This window comes from Cyclopterus lumpus, chromosome 8, assembly GCF_009769545.1.
Source record: "Cyclopterus lumpus isolate fCycLum1 chromosome 8, fCycLum1.pri, whole genome shotgun sequence".
In the NCBI taxonomy this organism is placed as follows: Eukaryota; Metazoa; Chordata; class Actinopteri; order Perciformes; family Cyclopteridae; genus Cyclopterus; species Cyclopterus lumpus.
In genome coordinates, this window is record NC_046973.1 from 7,299,401 (window position 1) to 7,315,826 (window position 16,426).

General features: G+C 43.9%; 1 protein-coding gene across 1 annotated transcript in view; it reads right to left on the reverse strand.

Annotated features, from left to right (window-relative positions):
• Positions 1 to 2,449: 2,449 nt before the first annotated feature.
• Positions 2,450 to 16,426, reverse strand: part of LOC117734603 (voltage-dependent P/Q-type calcium channel subunit alpha-1A-like) — a 77,579-nt gene continuing 63,602 nt past the window's right edge. The window contains 12 exon segments of the mRNA XM_034538787.1: positions 2,450 to 3,442; positions 4,717 to 4,806; positions 4,957 to 5,168; positions 5,378 to 5,591; positions 8,617 to 8,730; positions 10,387 to 10,519; positions 10,620 to 10,735; positions 12,431 to 12,454; positions 12,456 to 12,515; positions 12,517 to 12,536; positions 13,522 to 13,629; positions 14,198 to 14,312. Coding sequence (XP_034394678.1) covers positions 2,627 to 3,442; positions 4,717 to 4,806; positions 4,957 to 5,168; positions 5,378 to 5,591; positions 8,617 to 8,730; positions 10,387 to 10,519; positions 10,620 to 10,735; positions 12,431 to 12,454; positions 12,456 to 12,515; positions 12,517 to 12,536; positions 13,522 to 13,629; positions 14,198 to 14,312 — 2,022 coding nt within the window. The 3' untranslated portion in view covers positions 2,450 to 2,626.

Sequence of the window (16,426 nt, forward strand, 5' to 3'; positions counted from 1 at the left end):
GATTTCTGGAAAAATCGAAAGCAGTAAGCACAAAAACAAAACACCAAAAATCTATCTGAAACGCACTTACGCATACATACACACACACACGCAAAACCCCCACTAACACACACGCACCACAACCTGGAGCTACATACTTAGTGTGCTTTCTGATTTGAAAAAATACTTGTCTGTGACATTCCACTGAGAATGGAAAGACACTAATAGGCAGTTTTTTTTTTCTTTTCTATTTTTTCGGTGCATTCTCTGGTCAACATGTGATAGGCCTCCAGGTAAAATGTAGGCCAAATAAATAAAATAATAATAATGTTGGGACTGACAGTGGTGTGCGTTAGTGACAAGTGTTAGATTGAGGCACACAGAGAAACACACAGAAATAAATACAAGATATACAGGAGTGATACACACAGAACACTGATGTTTTCCAGGACCATGACGAGGCCCAGGCATCTTTTCTCCAACCCATCTGAACTGTGTTTACACAAAGGGGGCACAGACGAGGTGGTCTACAAGTGAGAGAATGAGCTGAGCTGTGTTCTTGGTGCGCTGATCGAACAACTCTGAATCACAAGTGAAGCAAAAGGAGTGGTAGAAAAACTAGGAGGGACACTGTTTGTCATACAGCGCCACTGGAAGGTCACAAGCGGTGGTGGAACTCTGCTTCAGCATCTGCAGGAAGATGCATCCACTTAAATGCAGAAACCTGTCGGAAACTGCTGTGTTTGACACATTTTTAAAGGGGACTCACAATAAAACTCCTCCACTGTCTAAATTCTATATAGACTTTGAAAAAGAGTGACAAGAAAGACAGAGCTATTTACTGCTATGGATGCTCTCTGACTCATGCTTGACCTCCTGCTGACTCATTCTCCCACAATGCAACGGTGGGATAGAGCTCCACCTCAGGGTTGGAAAAAGGATTAGCTGAGCTCAAAAGAAAACAAAGATACAGAACAGAATATCAAACCAAATATAGAGAATCTGTCTTAATATCAAGATCATCATGATCATTAGAAGTTATTATATTATCTGTTTATCCATCATTACGGTCAATAACAAAGAAAACAACGATGAAGAGTTTCTCTCCTTTCTCCGCCTTTCTATTGGTCTCTTTCTCTCGGATGTCTCTGTTTTAACCCCAAACCCTGGAAGACTTTGAGACGTACTGATTTGTCACCAATATGGACACCACATCTTTATCCACTTTACCCTGCTTCCCGGTATATCGTTGTTTCCACTGTAATTACAAAAAGTTCCACTCCACAAAAAAATTGTGCAATTCCAGCTGTATCAGTGGCAGGCATCTCGCACAGAACATACAGACAAGCAAGCAAAAAAGTATAATCATTTCGTTCCTTTCGAGATATACATACATAACTAACCAATCTCCCTGTAGCCTTCTGTCACTTGATTTCAGTGTAAATGAAGGTACAATGAAAGGAATGTCATAGAGAGAGAGAGAAACAGAAAGGCATTTTCACTAAAAAAGAGAGAAACCCTGCAGACCACAACAGAAAGGACCAATAAAATTTCCCCCCACATACATTAGATTCTCATTGATGCTATTGTTATTATTAGTTTTTTGTATCATTCATGCAGGATTCCACAGGGTGTACATCTCCGCAAGTCTAAAAAACGAAGCTGTGTCGGGTGCAACAGAAGATTCAAGCTTCAATGTTTTGAAGAAGTAATAGAGAAGGAGGAAGAAGAGGCAGGAATAGAAGAAGAAATACTGCAGAAAACAGTTATTGTTTTTTTGTTTCTGAAACCCATCTCCACGTTTTTTGTTTTTCTTCTCTCAGAGGTCATGGGTTGAGGTTGGTCACATTGTTTGTTTCGGGGAGGAGGGTGTTCTCCGGGAACAACGTTAAACACCCCAAACACACCCATCCTGTCCAATAGATTTAGACCAAGAGACACGTCAACCCCGTGCAATGCTCCCTTACTTCTCTCCACCCACTTAGCCCTCCCTCCACCTAATACAGGTGGAGGGGCTTATTGTCAGTGTTGTTTCTTATTTAAAAACACAGATGATAAAAACTCATCAATATGCAACTGGTGGCTGGGAGGGTTGGATTTGATTCTTTTTCCAGCTAACTTAAACTGAAGTTAGCTTTGAGATGCACAAAAAAAACAGTGCGTCTTTCTTTTGTCTCCTAGACTGTAAAGTGTCTTTTGTCGAGTCGCAACTCTTGACATCTTGTAAGTGGCTGTAGCTCGTTGCCAGAGGCGTAATTTAAGACACACAACGACTAGTGTCCATCACCCCTCCTGCTTGCATCCTTAAACACTGCATTTTGAGGTTGGTCTTATTTGGCATCAAGATATGAATGCAACAACAATGCAAGCAGAAGATGGAGGTGGTTTCCCTTGACACCAATTGTTTCTCCAGATTCTGCCTCAGCATTCTTGTACCACCCCTTCATCCTGAAACCTATCCCTTTATCTATCCCACCATCACTAGGACATGCCAAGCAGTGGGGGAGAGGAAAACATTGAACAGGCAAGACAGAAAGATTCATGGTTTCCCTTGGCAGTCAGAGCTCAGACTCAGCCTCCCATCTTCATCTTTTGGTCCATCTATCAATTAATTTTTCTCCTTACACCCCTCCCCCACCCCCAGAGGCTAGCACCAGTCGTCGTCCTCCGTCTCGGTGTAGGGTTCGTGCAGGCCCTTGCGGGGACCTCTGGGATGCCCAGCTGGAGGGGGGACCTTGTGAGGCCCAGTATGTGGGGGTCCATGGAGATGTGTGGATGGTGAAGAAGAGCGGTAGCCATTGGGTAAGCGGCGCTGGGCAGCAGGCTGCATCTGGCCCTGTACAGGACCAGTCAAGGCGGTGGTGGGAGGGGGCGCATGGCCGGCAGTCCTAGGTGAGGTGCGACTGGGCTGTGGGTGGGGCGGTGGATGAGGGTGGGGGTTCTTTACAGGGTGTGGCTGGGGTGGAGGGAGGGGATGGGGGTTATGTGGCTGTGGCTGTGGTTGTGGAGGAGGCGGCAGTGGGTGGTTGGCCAGAGAATGGGGATGGGGGTTGCCACCTTGCATGGGGCTCTGCTCATAGGCAGGTGGTTCATGATGGGGTTCATAGTCCTGGTTGTAGAAGCAGCCATCCCCTTCCATGGAGTCGCCTCCTCCACCTGTGTCTCCCCAGCGAGGTGGGGGATGATGACCCTGGCGGGATGTGCCATGGTGGGCCATTGGGGGTCCAGCGGAAGGAGGACCCTGGCCTTGGGGAGGCTCTGGAGAAAAGTGGCGGGGGGCTGGGGCTGGGGGTCGGCCCTGTGGTCCCCCAGGTTGTGTGGGCATGGCCTTACGGACAACAGGGGAGTAGGTAACATGCGGCCGGGGCGTTGCAGGGGTCTGAGGCAACTGTCGGCGCCCCCGACGTGGCGTACTGGTCCCCGAGGTTGAGGGGACGGGACTTCCGCTGACTGAACTACTGCCCTACACAAAAAGTGAAATAAAGCAAATAAAAAGAACGAACCACAAATTCAACGACAGAACATGTAGAATAAAGAGCATGGGAAAGATAGAGTATAAAACAAATACAGGAAGGAAAGAAAGAAAGAAAGAAAGAAAGAAAGAAAGAAAGAAAGAAAGAAAGAAAGAAAGAAAGAAAGAAAGAGAAAGATAGATAAGCAGAGAGAAAGCAATAAAGTCCAGATAAAAGAGAAAGACAAGACAAGAACCACAGCAAGAACAAGAATAAAAGCACCAGTCATAATGTGTGTGGAGTGGAGGATAAAAAGGCAGAAATGAGCAGAGGATGTGGACAAAAAAGATGAGATTCCAAACAGCACCATACACAGAGAAGCAAAATGTCACGCAGAGGAAATAAAATGAAAGACGACAGGAGAAAAGAAGGGTAAAGGGTTGATTTCTGGAGCAACAGATGAGGAACAGGGTAAATATGAGGACTGAACATACATACAATGTGTTTGGTTTGAATGTATTGTTTGTGAGCTGTGGGACAAGTATGTAGTTCTAGAAACTCATTCTTTACAATACAAAGGCAAAAGTGAATTGGGCAAAAAAATTCTTCCCCAATTAATCTGCTTTTGTAATACAAGTTATAATATCATTTAATATATAAGGCTAAAACGGTGTGCGAATCCTGCATGAAGTTTTTCAGCAAAGGGAGATACTCATTTTGTTTCCTATTCTAATTGGAAATGTTTTAGATTATGTGTTTGGAAAGGATGCTATAAAAGGAAAGGAAGTGGAGGTAACATGAGAAAACATTGGCAGTTAAAACACGTTAAGGAAGGGCAATAAGGACATTAGTTAGGTATCAAATATACATTTGTATGCATATTTGTTTGGTTGTTGGAACAGTGATTTGATAACAGACTTAATTTAACATCACATGATTATACCCACAATAATGAATATGTTTGTGTTCATGTAGTCAAACATATAGGTCCATGTCCATTTATATATATATATATATATATATATATATATATATATATATATATATATATATATATATATATATATAACAGAATAAAACCACATTGGAAACGTCACACTGAGGGCAGCATAAAGTACAATGTTTCTTTATTGCCAGAAAATACCACCAAGGCATTATATGTTGATTGCACGAGTTGGCACCATCAAGCCCTTGTTTGATATGTTTCAGCATAACACAGAACATGTGGTCATAACACTACTTTTTATAATGGACACCACATGCACACAACTACCCAGAAGCCCACCTGTCTGTGCGTCATGCACTCGCGACCCTCGCTGGGCGATCGTGACCAGCGCCGGTCCCGTTCTCTCTCCCTCTCCCGGTCGTGCTCCCGGTCATGCTCCCGGTCGTGCTCCCGGTCGTGCTCCCTGTCGTGCTCCCGGTCGTGCTCCCGGTCGTAGTCGTGCTCCCGGTCGTGGTCCCGGTCGTGGTCGTGCTCCCGGTCGTGCTCCCTGTCGTGCTCCCGGTCGTGCTCCCGGTCGTGCTCTCTGTCGTGCTCCCGGTCGCGCGAGTGCCTGTGTCCGTACTCGCTACCTCGCTCTGCTACATAGCGCTCCTTGTCCACTGAGCCGTGGTGGTGGTGATGGTGGTGGTGGTGCTTACGGTCTTTGGACCGGCCACGATCTCTGTCACGATCCTTGTCCTTGGACGTGAGGTCGCCCGACTGGGTGGTTGTGCTCAGGTCTGTGCCCAGGCCTGGTGGTGGAGTTTAATGAAGTTATTATTGGTGTATGATGAAAACACTAAGATTGCTTTTGGCATTAGATAGTAATACGAATCACACTTAAGCAACAATCAAAAGTGGCACAAAATCTTTGGTTTTTAGTCAATACATTATAATAATTGTTGCTTCTGCTCTCTGTCTATATGTGTGGTTACTTGTGTGTGTTTGTGCTCTTTCCCACCTGTGTCAGCCTCTGTGTAGCGGCAGAGGGATCTCTCAGATGCACGATGATTCCGGTCTTTTCGCCGGTGTCCATGTCTGGAAGTTCTCCCCTCCTCAGGTACACTCTCCATGTTGTAGTCGTCTGCACCTCCTTTGTCTCTGTGGCCCCGCCCAGACCTGCTGTGGCCCAGCGATGAGGCAGAGCGTTTCATGGGACTGTTGTCATTGATGGTCTGAGAGAGAAAGCGAGAACCCACGAGGTAGGGAGGGAGAGAGAGGGGGGATAGATGTTTCGTTTGATTGTTGAGTTGGTGTTGTCTGCAAGGGTCAAGAGACATTGTGTGTATGTGTGTGTATTTTTGTGTTTGTATGGCATCAGTTTTTTTAAGCCACCTGCCGTCCTCCCACATCCCCTCCCAAATCACCCTCAACCACATTAGTAACATTTTTCCAATCATGCTACTTAAGAAATGTATACAGGTTATTGGGCAGAGGTCGGCAAAAAGCAGCCCATGGGCCAGATTTGGTGCCCATTTAATTATTTGTCTCCTTCAAAAAATATCAGCATATGATCTTAATTATCCATCTAATAATTAAAACTATCAGTCATTCTGCACCAAGTTACTGAACAGGATTTAATGTGAAGAGCTCCCGTTTATATTTCTTTAATTAAACTATTTATAATGGCGTGATGGATCTTGCATGTTTCCAGATGATTAAAATAATATATATTTTAAGCATTCACATCACATGTCTCCATTGGTAGCCACCTGAGTGTAGTAATTGCCGAGCTCTAATACAGAGAAAGAAAAAAGTATATAAGAAAAAAGGAATAACAAGAAATAAAGTAAAAGAGATGATGGCAAACGGCCATGCCTTCCATGCTTCTGTAACTTGCTTTGTAAAATAATAAAGGAGATAGAAATGTCAGTACGACTTGCAACAGTCCTCCATCCTCACCACCCACAACCCCCAGAACATGACACATTCCAGGCTGCACAATTCCTCTACTTTCCTCCAGCCATGCAGGTACATAGGGGTTGTCCTGACTCCTCTACCCACATGAGAACATCCTCTGCAGGGCAGAGGCTTCATACTCTGAGGCGGGAAAGCAGGACAGCCTATGTCTGTGAGCCTATGGTGTCACAAGTTGCTGACCTGGACATGTAAACCACATCAGGTTTCTTCAGTGCTGGATCCTTTTGGCTGCTGAGCCGGACAGTTTTCCAGTTATTGTGTGTTAGACAAATGAACCAACAGGTGACAGGTTGGCGGATGTATATTTAACACCAGTCAATCTGGCCTCATAGGAGTAGCACTGAAAATGCCAATAGCACATCAATTTACACGCACACATCCCCAAATTCCAAATTCCTCTTTTTTGTCTCTCATCTCACACACACTTACACATAAATACAGTCCCACTTCAACGCATTTCAAACAATTTATTGCATGCAGGTGTGAATGGAGACTCCAACACAGGCGGGGAAACATTGAGGACGTCGTTATAGACTAGCACACTGCAGGCATGAGGACAGAGAGCAACAGAGCACTAGCAGCATCTGAGAGAAGAGAGACAGAGACACAGAGGCCACGAGACAGTGTGGCATGGCTGTTGATGATGACAGGGGATGTGCAGCGTGTGCAGCGATTCCAGACCCACTGCACCCACGCACACTCAGATAAGCTAAGAATGACGGCTTCAGTTTGGAAGCTGGGCTGGCATCAGATTTGGTCATGCCAGAAAAGGTTTTCCGAATCAATTTGAAAGAAAACCCCTGCCATGATAAAAAATACAACATGGATAAATGACAAATGAGGAAAAAAGTTCCAGGTGAGTGTGAGAGTGAAAGGTAGAGAAAAAAGAGGAAAAGAGAGACAAGACAGGGAAGACAGGGTACATACACTGAGGTTACTGCTACGTGGTCTCCCTTTCCTCCGCTGCTGTATGAGCACAGAGAAGACACACACATACACACAAAGAGCCACAAATACACCAAAGGTGTGGTCACACAGGGAGCATACACACAGAACCAAGGGAGGAAGATAAGTGAGGGAGACAGGGATGGATTGAGACACAATGAAAGAGAAATGGGGTACAGTGGAGTACAATTGTTAGGTGGAGGTTCAACCCAAAAAGAGATGGGGTGCCACAGTGGAGAGAGGAAAGAGAAAGACAAGAAGAGAAGGAGGGACAGAGAAAGAGTCTGATTAGAGCAGCAGTGAAGGTGGAAGAGAAACACTTACCACAGAGACTGGGGGTGTTTGGAGCCAAAACAGGGTTATATAGACACGGTAACCATGAAAATGCTCAAACAACCGCACTACGGTCACAACAGCAATGGCGACAATCAGCAAAGTACACGCACAAATGGTGTCCACACACACACACACACACACACACACATACACACACACACACACACACACACACACACACACACACACACACATGCACACACACGTAATACACAATATCATTCTGGTTCTAGTCCTTGAAAAAAATAAAATAAATAAAAAGCCCCCAAAATTCAACTAGTTCAGCAAAGTCAAAACCTTTGACAGGAAGGAAGAGACAGTTTAGTACAAAAACATCAAGAAAAGAGAAGTAAATCACGGTCTCAACAAAAGAAGAGGAAATAATGGCGGGCAGAGTCCGTATGTATGTATAGTGTGTGTGTGCACATTTGTATTTATAAATATGCTGTGCTCATTTTACAACCAGAGCACTCACCAAGGTTTGAAACAAGATAAAATAGATGAGTGTGTTAGATGGAAACGGGACACCCACGGATAAAAATCTCCATGCAGGAGGCCGGATGAGAGGAAGAGATAAGAGCAGAAGGTCTCACTGTGCCTTGCTGTGGTCCTTTTGAACTCAAGATTGGAGGTCAACATTTCAGCAAAACGTTTCCATGTTTTAGCCCGAAATATTGAAACAATAGCAGATCTTGTTTATTGTTATTCACATTATTGGTGGTTCTTAAGCTTAAAAAAAAGTATTACAAAAAAATAATAGCCGTTGCTCAGTACCACTCATGTAGTAATATGAATTTGTCAGTAACGCCTTCATTTAGCAGACAGCCCTTCTGACCCCGTGTAAACTTTCTCCAGCATGGATTCCAGTAACCACAGCAATACATCTTTGAAGCAGCAAGCCAGACCTTTCAGATTATGATCTTTTAAAACAAAAGGGGATGAGGAACAGAGATAATGGGGGAAATAGAAAGAGAGTGGAAAGGTGAGAATGCTGCTCACTTGGTTGTCGCCTGGGAGGCGGGGCATGGAAGCGGCCCTGCCATGGCCTTCCATTGGAGGAAAGTGCTCAGTATCCGAGTAACCATCCTGCCCCATCTCTCTCATCTCTACGTCCTGAAACAGAGCAGGAGAGCAGGAGATGCTGTGACGGCTGCCATGAAAACTGACGGAGTATGGGGGGAGGGGGAGGTGGGGAAAGTTTGTTATCCAAAGAAAGCAGAGAACTGAGGGTCTCAGAGAGGTAAGAGTAGTCAGTGGGAGAATTTGGTGAGTGTGTGAGTGCGAGGAGGGGCTTTTTTAAATTTATTTGTTAGTTGTTAGTTGTTTGTTTTAAATTGTGCGATGAATGAAAAAGGGAATCGATTGTTTGGGTCCTAAGTTCATGAGTATACTCCAAATAAAATACTATTTTGTTTTTGCAAAGGCTGCTGTCAAATGTAAAGCAAATGCAAAGATTCTTTGTTCAATGGCAAAGATGCCAGATGGAGGAGCTTGTGAGTCAGAGCAGGAATGGATTTGAAGGGAATCCCATTTGCAGCCCAAAGGACATGTGAAACAACCAAAAACTGATCACATGACAGTGTTGCCCAGGTGCAGGCACTGATGCAATGTAGGCAGAGCACGGGTTGAGTATAAACCACTATGTTTGACTTCTTTACACAAACTGCAGTCATCAAGTCTAAATACGGCATTTCTTTCACCAGGTAACACCAAACAAATTCCCCCGCGCAAATATGCCAAATTCTATTTTATTTGGAGGATACCTTGACAACTTTCGAGTGTTTTTCCTCTAAAGGCATTTGTTGTCTAATATCTCATGTTGTTTGTACTGTGTCATTTCATTTGCCTTGTCTAACTGTAGCTTATGATTCAAACTAGTTTGAATGAAGCCGACAGCCACTTTCTTCTATCCAACTCCTGAGAGTGTAAACTTCTCCAGACCTCTATGGATTGATATGGAGAAGTGGTTATTGTTAGATGGGCCGGCGGATACAGAGAACCTGTCTACAAGCAGAGAAGGTTTATGATGACAGGGACATGAACCACTCTGAAGGCAGAGGCCAGATAGACTCTGAATGAAGATAACACATTGTGTGAAGAGAGATGGAACTAATCAAAGAAAGGTTTAATGGCATGTCAAAAAACAAGACAGGAGAGATCATGAGGACATGGAAATGACCTACTAAGTAGAAACAATGAAGGCAACAAGGCAGCAAAGATGGGACAATATGAGCTCTGAGCGTCTCTTGTTTGTGCCAAGGTGACTTCAGATTACACACTACTGCAGTAGAATGTTGTTTATTTTCTCAACTACTGGCAAGAATATGAGCATACATTCATATTGTTGATACTATTTTCACTAGAATGGAGAGTAAAAACATGAAACAAGAAGCAAGTCCATGCCCTGCTGTATTTATACTTGAATCTCAGTTATAAGGAAGGGGAAACACAAACCTGATGTCCTTATGGCTTCATCTAATTAATGTAACACACAGAGGTTATGAATAAAAGGGACACATATTTCAATGGAGATGGATTTGCAATCTGTAACTACATGAAGATCATAGTTCATTTTACCATTCAAGTGTCCTCAATGTTTCTTTGGGAGTTCATTTGATAGCAATGACATGAAAGTAAAACACAAATGTTGAATGGCTCGAGTGTTTGAGTACTTGCCCACACAAACTTGGCGTAAAGATGTATTTTATTTGTCTTGTGTGTGAGTGCTGTTCGATGTGGTCCTGGTGTGTGCATGTATGAGCTTTCTACCTGAGAGTTGCTCATGCTTCCCAGGCCATCCTCAAGGCGTCCCTCAGGGCTCCAGCTGCCGACCTTCTGGGACATCTCCTGAGCACGAGCTGTAACCCATGATTGGCTCTCCGGGACCCCCCCCTCCACTGGCCTGTGACACACACAAATACACCATTCCAAACACATGTTCCTTCATTGGTCTGCTTTCCACAAGCCACCTCCTGTAAAGTAAAACATGACAACCGACTCACAGGCTGTTGACAGTCTCTGTCGTCTCAGGCGGAGGGAGGGCGTTGTTAAGTCCCGGCCCCCCATCCTGGGCAGGGGAAGGAGGCTCCACACGCTGAAACAGTAATGGCGTTCGATTCTGTGTGAGATATACAACATGGCCGCCGCCAGCTATCAGGCAGACTGACAGGGAAATGGAGGGAGGGGGGGCAGAGCAGGGAACAGAGGGCAGGTAGAGAGAGGGCTGTCGGCTGAAGCGAGGCCAGGCAAAAGAGGTAATGAGGTAAAAGTGGAATAAATGCGAGTGACGGAGTCTTGAGCAACTGATGCCCAGCAGCTAGCAGGAGAGAGGGATGGATGGACTAAAGAGGGCATTCTGGGACCCTTTGAGGCCTTCAGGTCCAGGACTCTAACTATTAGAATGCTTTGTAAGGTCCAAAAAGGATGTGCAATTCACACACTCGGTCTGGGGCTCAGTAGTTGTCATCTGATGAAGCCTCTAAATACTCTAACGTTGATAGAAAAACAGAAGACCGATAAAAAAGGGGAGAAATAATAGAGTGGGACTCATGGACATCATGGCAGATAAACACTGCAACAATCCTGTGGAGGGGAACATAGCATTTGAATGATGGGACAATACTACGTTCCTTATCATTAATTCACTCATCATCTACTTAAAAAAGTCTTAACAGCACTACCTAATAACCACCACTTACATGTTTCGGATGAAAACAATTAAACTCCAGTGCATTTCAAATGTTATCTAAAACACACGTAACACTTTTATTTTGTTGCGTGAAGGTATCCGCACTAAGAATATTTTAGGATCATGAAACACTGCAGAAGTGTTGCTACAACGTATGGTAGGCCCGGTCCCGCTGCCCCGGTCAAGACAGGCTGCAGCCTACAATGCAGCAGGTGGATAGGGAGAGGACATGTGGACAGTATGTTGGACAGGAGGGGGGGGGGGGGGAGTAAGTAAAATAATGGGTTGAGGGATGTTTGAGACATTGGAAGTGTCTTTACACGTGCAATGAAATATCAGGTTGGTGAGTGTCTGAAGAGGCATGCAGGTCTTCAAATGTTTATGCTCCATGCTGGCTGCTTAAACCTGTTAAGGACCATTACATTTTAGTTCTGATAAGATATCATCTCATGATCTGAATCACTAAGATGAAATACAGCAAAATGAATGTGGAGGGTGGTCCCCTCTGTCACTGACAGGAGGGTGCAATAGTATCATAATGCACATCTTTAAGTCAGGTCACGAACATATGTGATGGGTAGTTGAGGAGGTACAGTATCTTTTAAAAGCAAGTCAAAGGAGCCATTATGTGGGCTCCTATGTTGTTCAGGCATGGGCACCTTTCAGGGCTGTGACAACACAAGCCTGCAAAAATACAACTCAGCTTTCTCAGGAAAACTGCTAAATAACTGCTACGCTTTGGTATAAATCATCTCATAAATTAGCATTTTAAATCTTGTGAAAATTTATACTTGAATCATAAATTATGTTTGCTTTTATTTGTATCTGGCTGATACTCAATTATTGTAAAAAGCAAAGAGTAATACACTTTGCCCCAGCAGGTGGCAGCACTGTTTTGGCTGTTAGAGATGGAGGTTGCACATAGGAGAGCATTAGATTTGTGTCTAAGCCCCTTTTAGGTGACTGTCCACATCCTTATGTCAGTCCTTTTTCAGAGGTTGTCACAGCCCAGCTATATGAATGGGGACTACAGCCTTGCAGCCCTTGATGTCAGTGCAGTCAGTCTGCCTTTGCTTTAAAGGGTCGGATGCAGGTAGAGTGCTATTCCCATTGAGACAGCAGTACCTGCTCATCACGAAGAGCCTGCGAAGCGCTTGATCTTGCTCTGCCGGTAGTACTCCATGATCATCATAGCTGCGTAGATTTTTCCCCACTGTCAGGTCTGTGGCTGCTGAGAGAATGACAAGTTACCCTGCAAGATTAGACCTTTTGGTATGGACCCTGAGCGCGAGGAATGGTAGAAAGGGGTGAGGGCATGCACACAAACAGAGAAACATCTCACACACAACATTGAAGCAAAATAGTCTTTTCACAGGACAGATCTTCTTCTTTTTTCTTTTTTTAACTGGATCTTACTTTAGTTTGACTCGATATAGCATTTATATTTGTCACAGGTAAAACCTTGTAATCAACGTATCTCATTGTGATATAGATCATACAAAACTCAGTCGCTTCAGGAATCTGCAATCATTTTAACCAAGTCGTCAACAAAATACAATAAATAAATTCTGTGATATCCTTGGTTGCAAATGTAATGCTAAATGCACAATACTTCTGATAGCAAATCTCATGCATTTCACAAACGAAAGCAACTACATTTCAAGCAACGAGTGCATTAGCACCTGTGCATTTGTTCTTAGCTGTAATAAGACTAAAAATAGACACTATATTTGATCAAGCACAGCAAGCTAGGGCACACAGCTGACTGCCCCCTGAAGTGAAAAGACGTCTATAGAGGGTTGATCTATATGTGAGGCACCCTCTGATCTGAGGCACAGAGAGGTTGAGAAGGGTTTGGGTGTCTGAGACTAGGTGTGGGTGTACTTCTGGTGAGTGTGGTTCCTGTGGCTAAAGGAATGGACAGGAGGGAGGGTATTGTATGTCTCGTTGTTCTGTGTCTACCGTGCAGCCGGTGCTTTCTCCCGATGCTTCTGTTTATGTACTTCATAGGTCTGAGGTTTATAGGTGTGGATGTTGCGGGGTAATGGTGCCAGCTGTATCAGAGGAGTGCAGCAGTAAGAGAGCAGACTGGCTGAGAGAAGCGGTCCTTCAGGTGGCGTGAAGAGAAACAAGGTTGGAGTGGAGCACTGGGCGGCACACAGGGCGGCTGCATCCAAAGCCACATTGCTGCGCCTGCACAACACTCTGCAACTTACACTTATGTGGCGTAACCAGCAAATCCAGAGTCTTCTGGGAGAGGTTGGGCCAGATCGCCATCATCTCTTTCCTCAGCTCTGCGTCCATCTGGTGCTTGTCAATACCACCTACGCAGATTCATCAATCACGCGCATGCACATATATACAGATACATACACACATATATAGATAGATACATGGACATTCATGCCCAAGTACATGGACGAAAAATTCAGGCATGCACAGAAATGTATATAAAAAGCAGTTTATCCATAGATACAACCCATTCATACCCATTCAGATTGATACAAAAATGTATAAGGGAGGACATACAAACATGAAAACAAAGAAGAAAAAAAACAAACACAAGATTTTTATTAGTACGGTTTTGATAATTGCTATGATCAAATCACAACTGCACTGGAAAAGGTACACAAGTGTTTCGGTTTTTAAGTGGACTTGAAAGAACCTCGATTCCAAGGGACCTCAGCCTCACACACAACATGCTACACGCAGGATCTGCTGCCAAAGAAATCACGCTGTACTTAAGCTCCTGTAGGAGAAGCATCAGGAAGAGCTGAAGGTTTCTGGGTTCAGGATGGAAATAGCAGACAGCCCTGCACTACAGGGGAAATAAGAAAAAGGAGAAGAAAGCATGTGAAAATTGGACCAAAGGAGGAAAGAGGGATTCCAAACCTTCCGCACCCTTGGCGATCTTGATGTCCAGTGCCGTGCGGATCAAGGCCATGAGGGTGGAGTTGAAGTGGACCGTGTTGTCATCCGCCACGGGCAGATCCATACGGAGCAGTCGCTGTGGGAGAGCCAATCAGGGTGAGTGGTGAGACAATGGGGAAACAGGTGGAGTGGGATGTATGTGGAACCTCCAGGTGACAAAGGGGAGTGTGGAGAAGGGACGGGTTTGGGGAAAAGAGGTTGAAGGAGCTTTGCATAGGTTCTCTATGTAGCAGGCTCTGACTCTGTCTGTCTACCTTTAACAAATGGCTCAGACTCAGCCAATGTCAAATTAACCATATTATATATATAAAATGCAATTTTCAGGGATTCACAGATTTGAATCTGTTTTGTCATATGAGAGAACCTGTGAGTGCAAAGGTATTAAATTAAGACATTTTGTTCAGATTCTTCACTCAACTTATATATACATTTATTGTATAACAATAATGTTATCTATGTATGTTTGTTGAAATCCAAAATACCTCACAGGTCAGTTAAACTGGTGATCCTGAGCCGTCAACAACGAAACAGGAGGACAGGCTGAGTGGAAGTTACTATTATCCAGAGCTCCCCCTAGGGGTTTGGAGGTTCACAGTGAAAATAACAGAAACCAGATGACAAGCCAATAAACAAAAAACAACCAAGGGACCAATCTAAGGAAGGGGAACACTTTGTTTTTTGTTTATTGTTTGATCCTTTATAGGTCTTGTTGGTCTATAACTGAAACAGACAGTACAAAGACACACACCAACTCACAGATGACAGAGTGACGTTTGTGTGTGTTTGGTGACAGAAGACGGCGACAACCCAAACATGCAGCATATCATGCCTCCTCTATATCCCGATTAAATGCCTCTCCTTTAATCCATCCATAAAAACTTTCTTTAAATCTCTATTCCCCCAAAACCTTTCTTGCACATCCCACCCTCATGCAGCATGCGATGCCCACGCAATATGCCTCTCAGGACAAGCAGCTGCACAGCCGTACACAAAAAGCATCCTCTGTTGGCGACATTAAAATGAGTTTGTGAGTTGTATTAACGTGGCTGTTATTGAAGGGAATAAGACAATTTGCAGAAGATGGGGCTCAGCTAAAATAATAGAGCATCTGGCTCAATCGAGAATTATCTGATGTCTAAATGTGTGAAAAATGGGCACAGACTTGGAGGGTTAATAGGTGAGAGAGAGCAGCATTCTGTGGAAAAGGAAAGAAGAGGAAACAAAAAATGGCCACCATTGAAGTACTGTTTTGGTGCTAAGATGCAAAATGATTGTTTTAGGTGAAGATAATATGAGGTGAAAAGAAATATCTGTTCTGCCAGAAGAAATATATAATAAGAGCTGATAGGGAAAGCCCAAGGGACAGAGTTGATAGAGAAATAAAAATCAATAGGTGAATAGGTTATGATGTGTAAAGAGAAACATTTGACCAAAAATAGACAAACAAAAGCAAGAATTAAGAAAAAAAAGAAAGAAAGAAACATCACCAGACTTAGTTAGCGGTGTCTGTACGAAAGCGGTCCTGCCTGAAGGCTCTGCTGTCTCTCTTCAGGACAGAGAAGATCAAAGTTTTATGAACTAGATGGGTCATTGTTCTGTGGACTGGTTGGAAGGTTAAAGGTAAGGTTTGGATCGCTCTCATTGGCAAGGTGCTTAGGGAAAGTGGTACGAGAGGGTAAGGCATAAACACAGAGAGGGACTTCTGGAAAATTCTTCCAGTGGTAATTATAAAGGGTCAGATTAAGATGGTAGGGAAGTCAACACCATGCATTTAAGGCATGTAGGGGGATAGAGTGTCTACCTTTTAATACGGGGAGGAAGCTTTTAGGAAAGATGTTTGAGGGTAAAACCAAAGGATGAGGAGAAAAGGAAAGCATCAAATGTAGAGTTGAGAGTAAAAGGACAGGGCAAGAGGTGCAATAAAACCTGGGTCAAATAATACATTTGAGTCCACACAGGCAACAACTTCTTCTTTTTCTATTTGTGCAATTAAGTGGACATCATAGGTGGACATTTCTTTACAAAAATAACCATAGAATGTAAATATAAATACATTTGGTATACCTTCATTGGCTGGCAACCTCTTTGACACATTATAAACTGCACTTGTATTTAAAGCCTGATCCATATGGAACCGTAAAGAGTTTACAACGTCAGCACTATTTGCCCCAGGTCTGCTGGAGAAAAAGA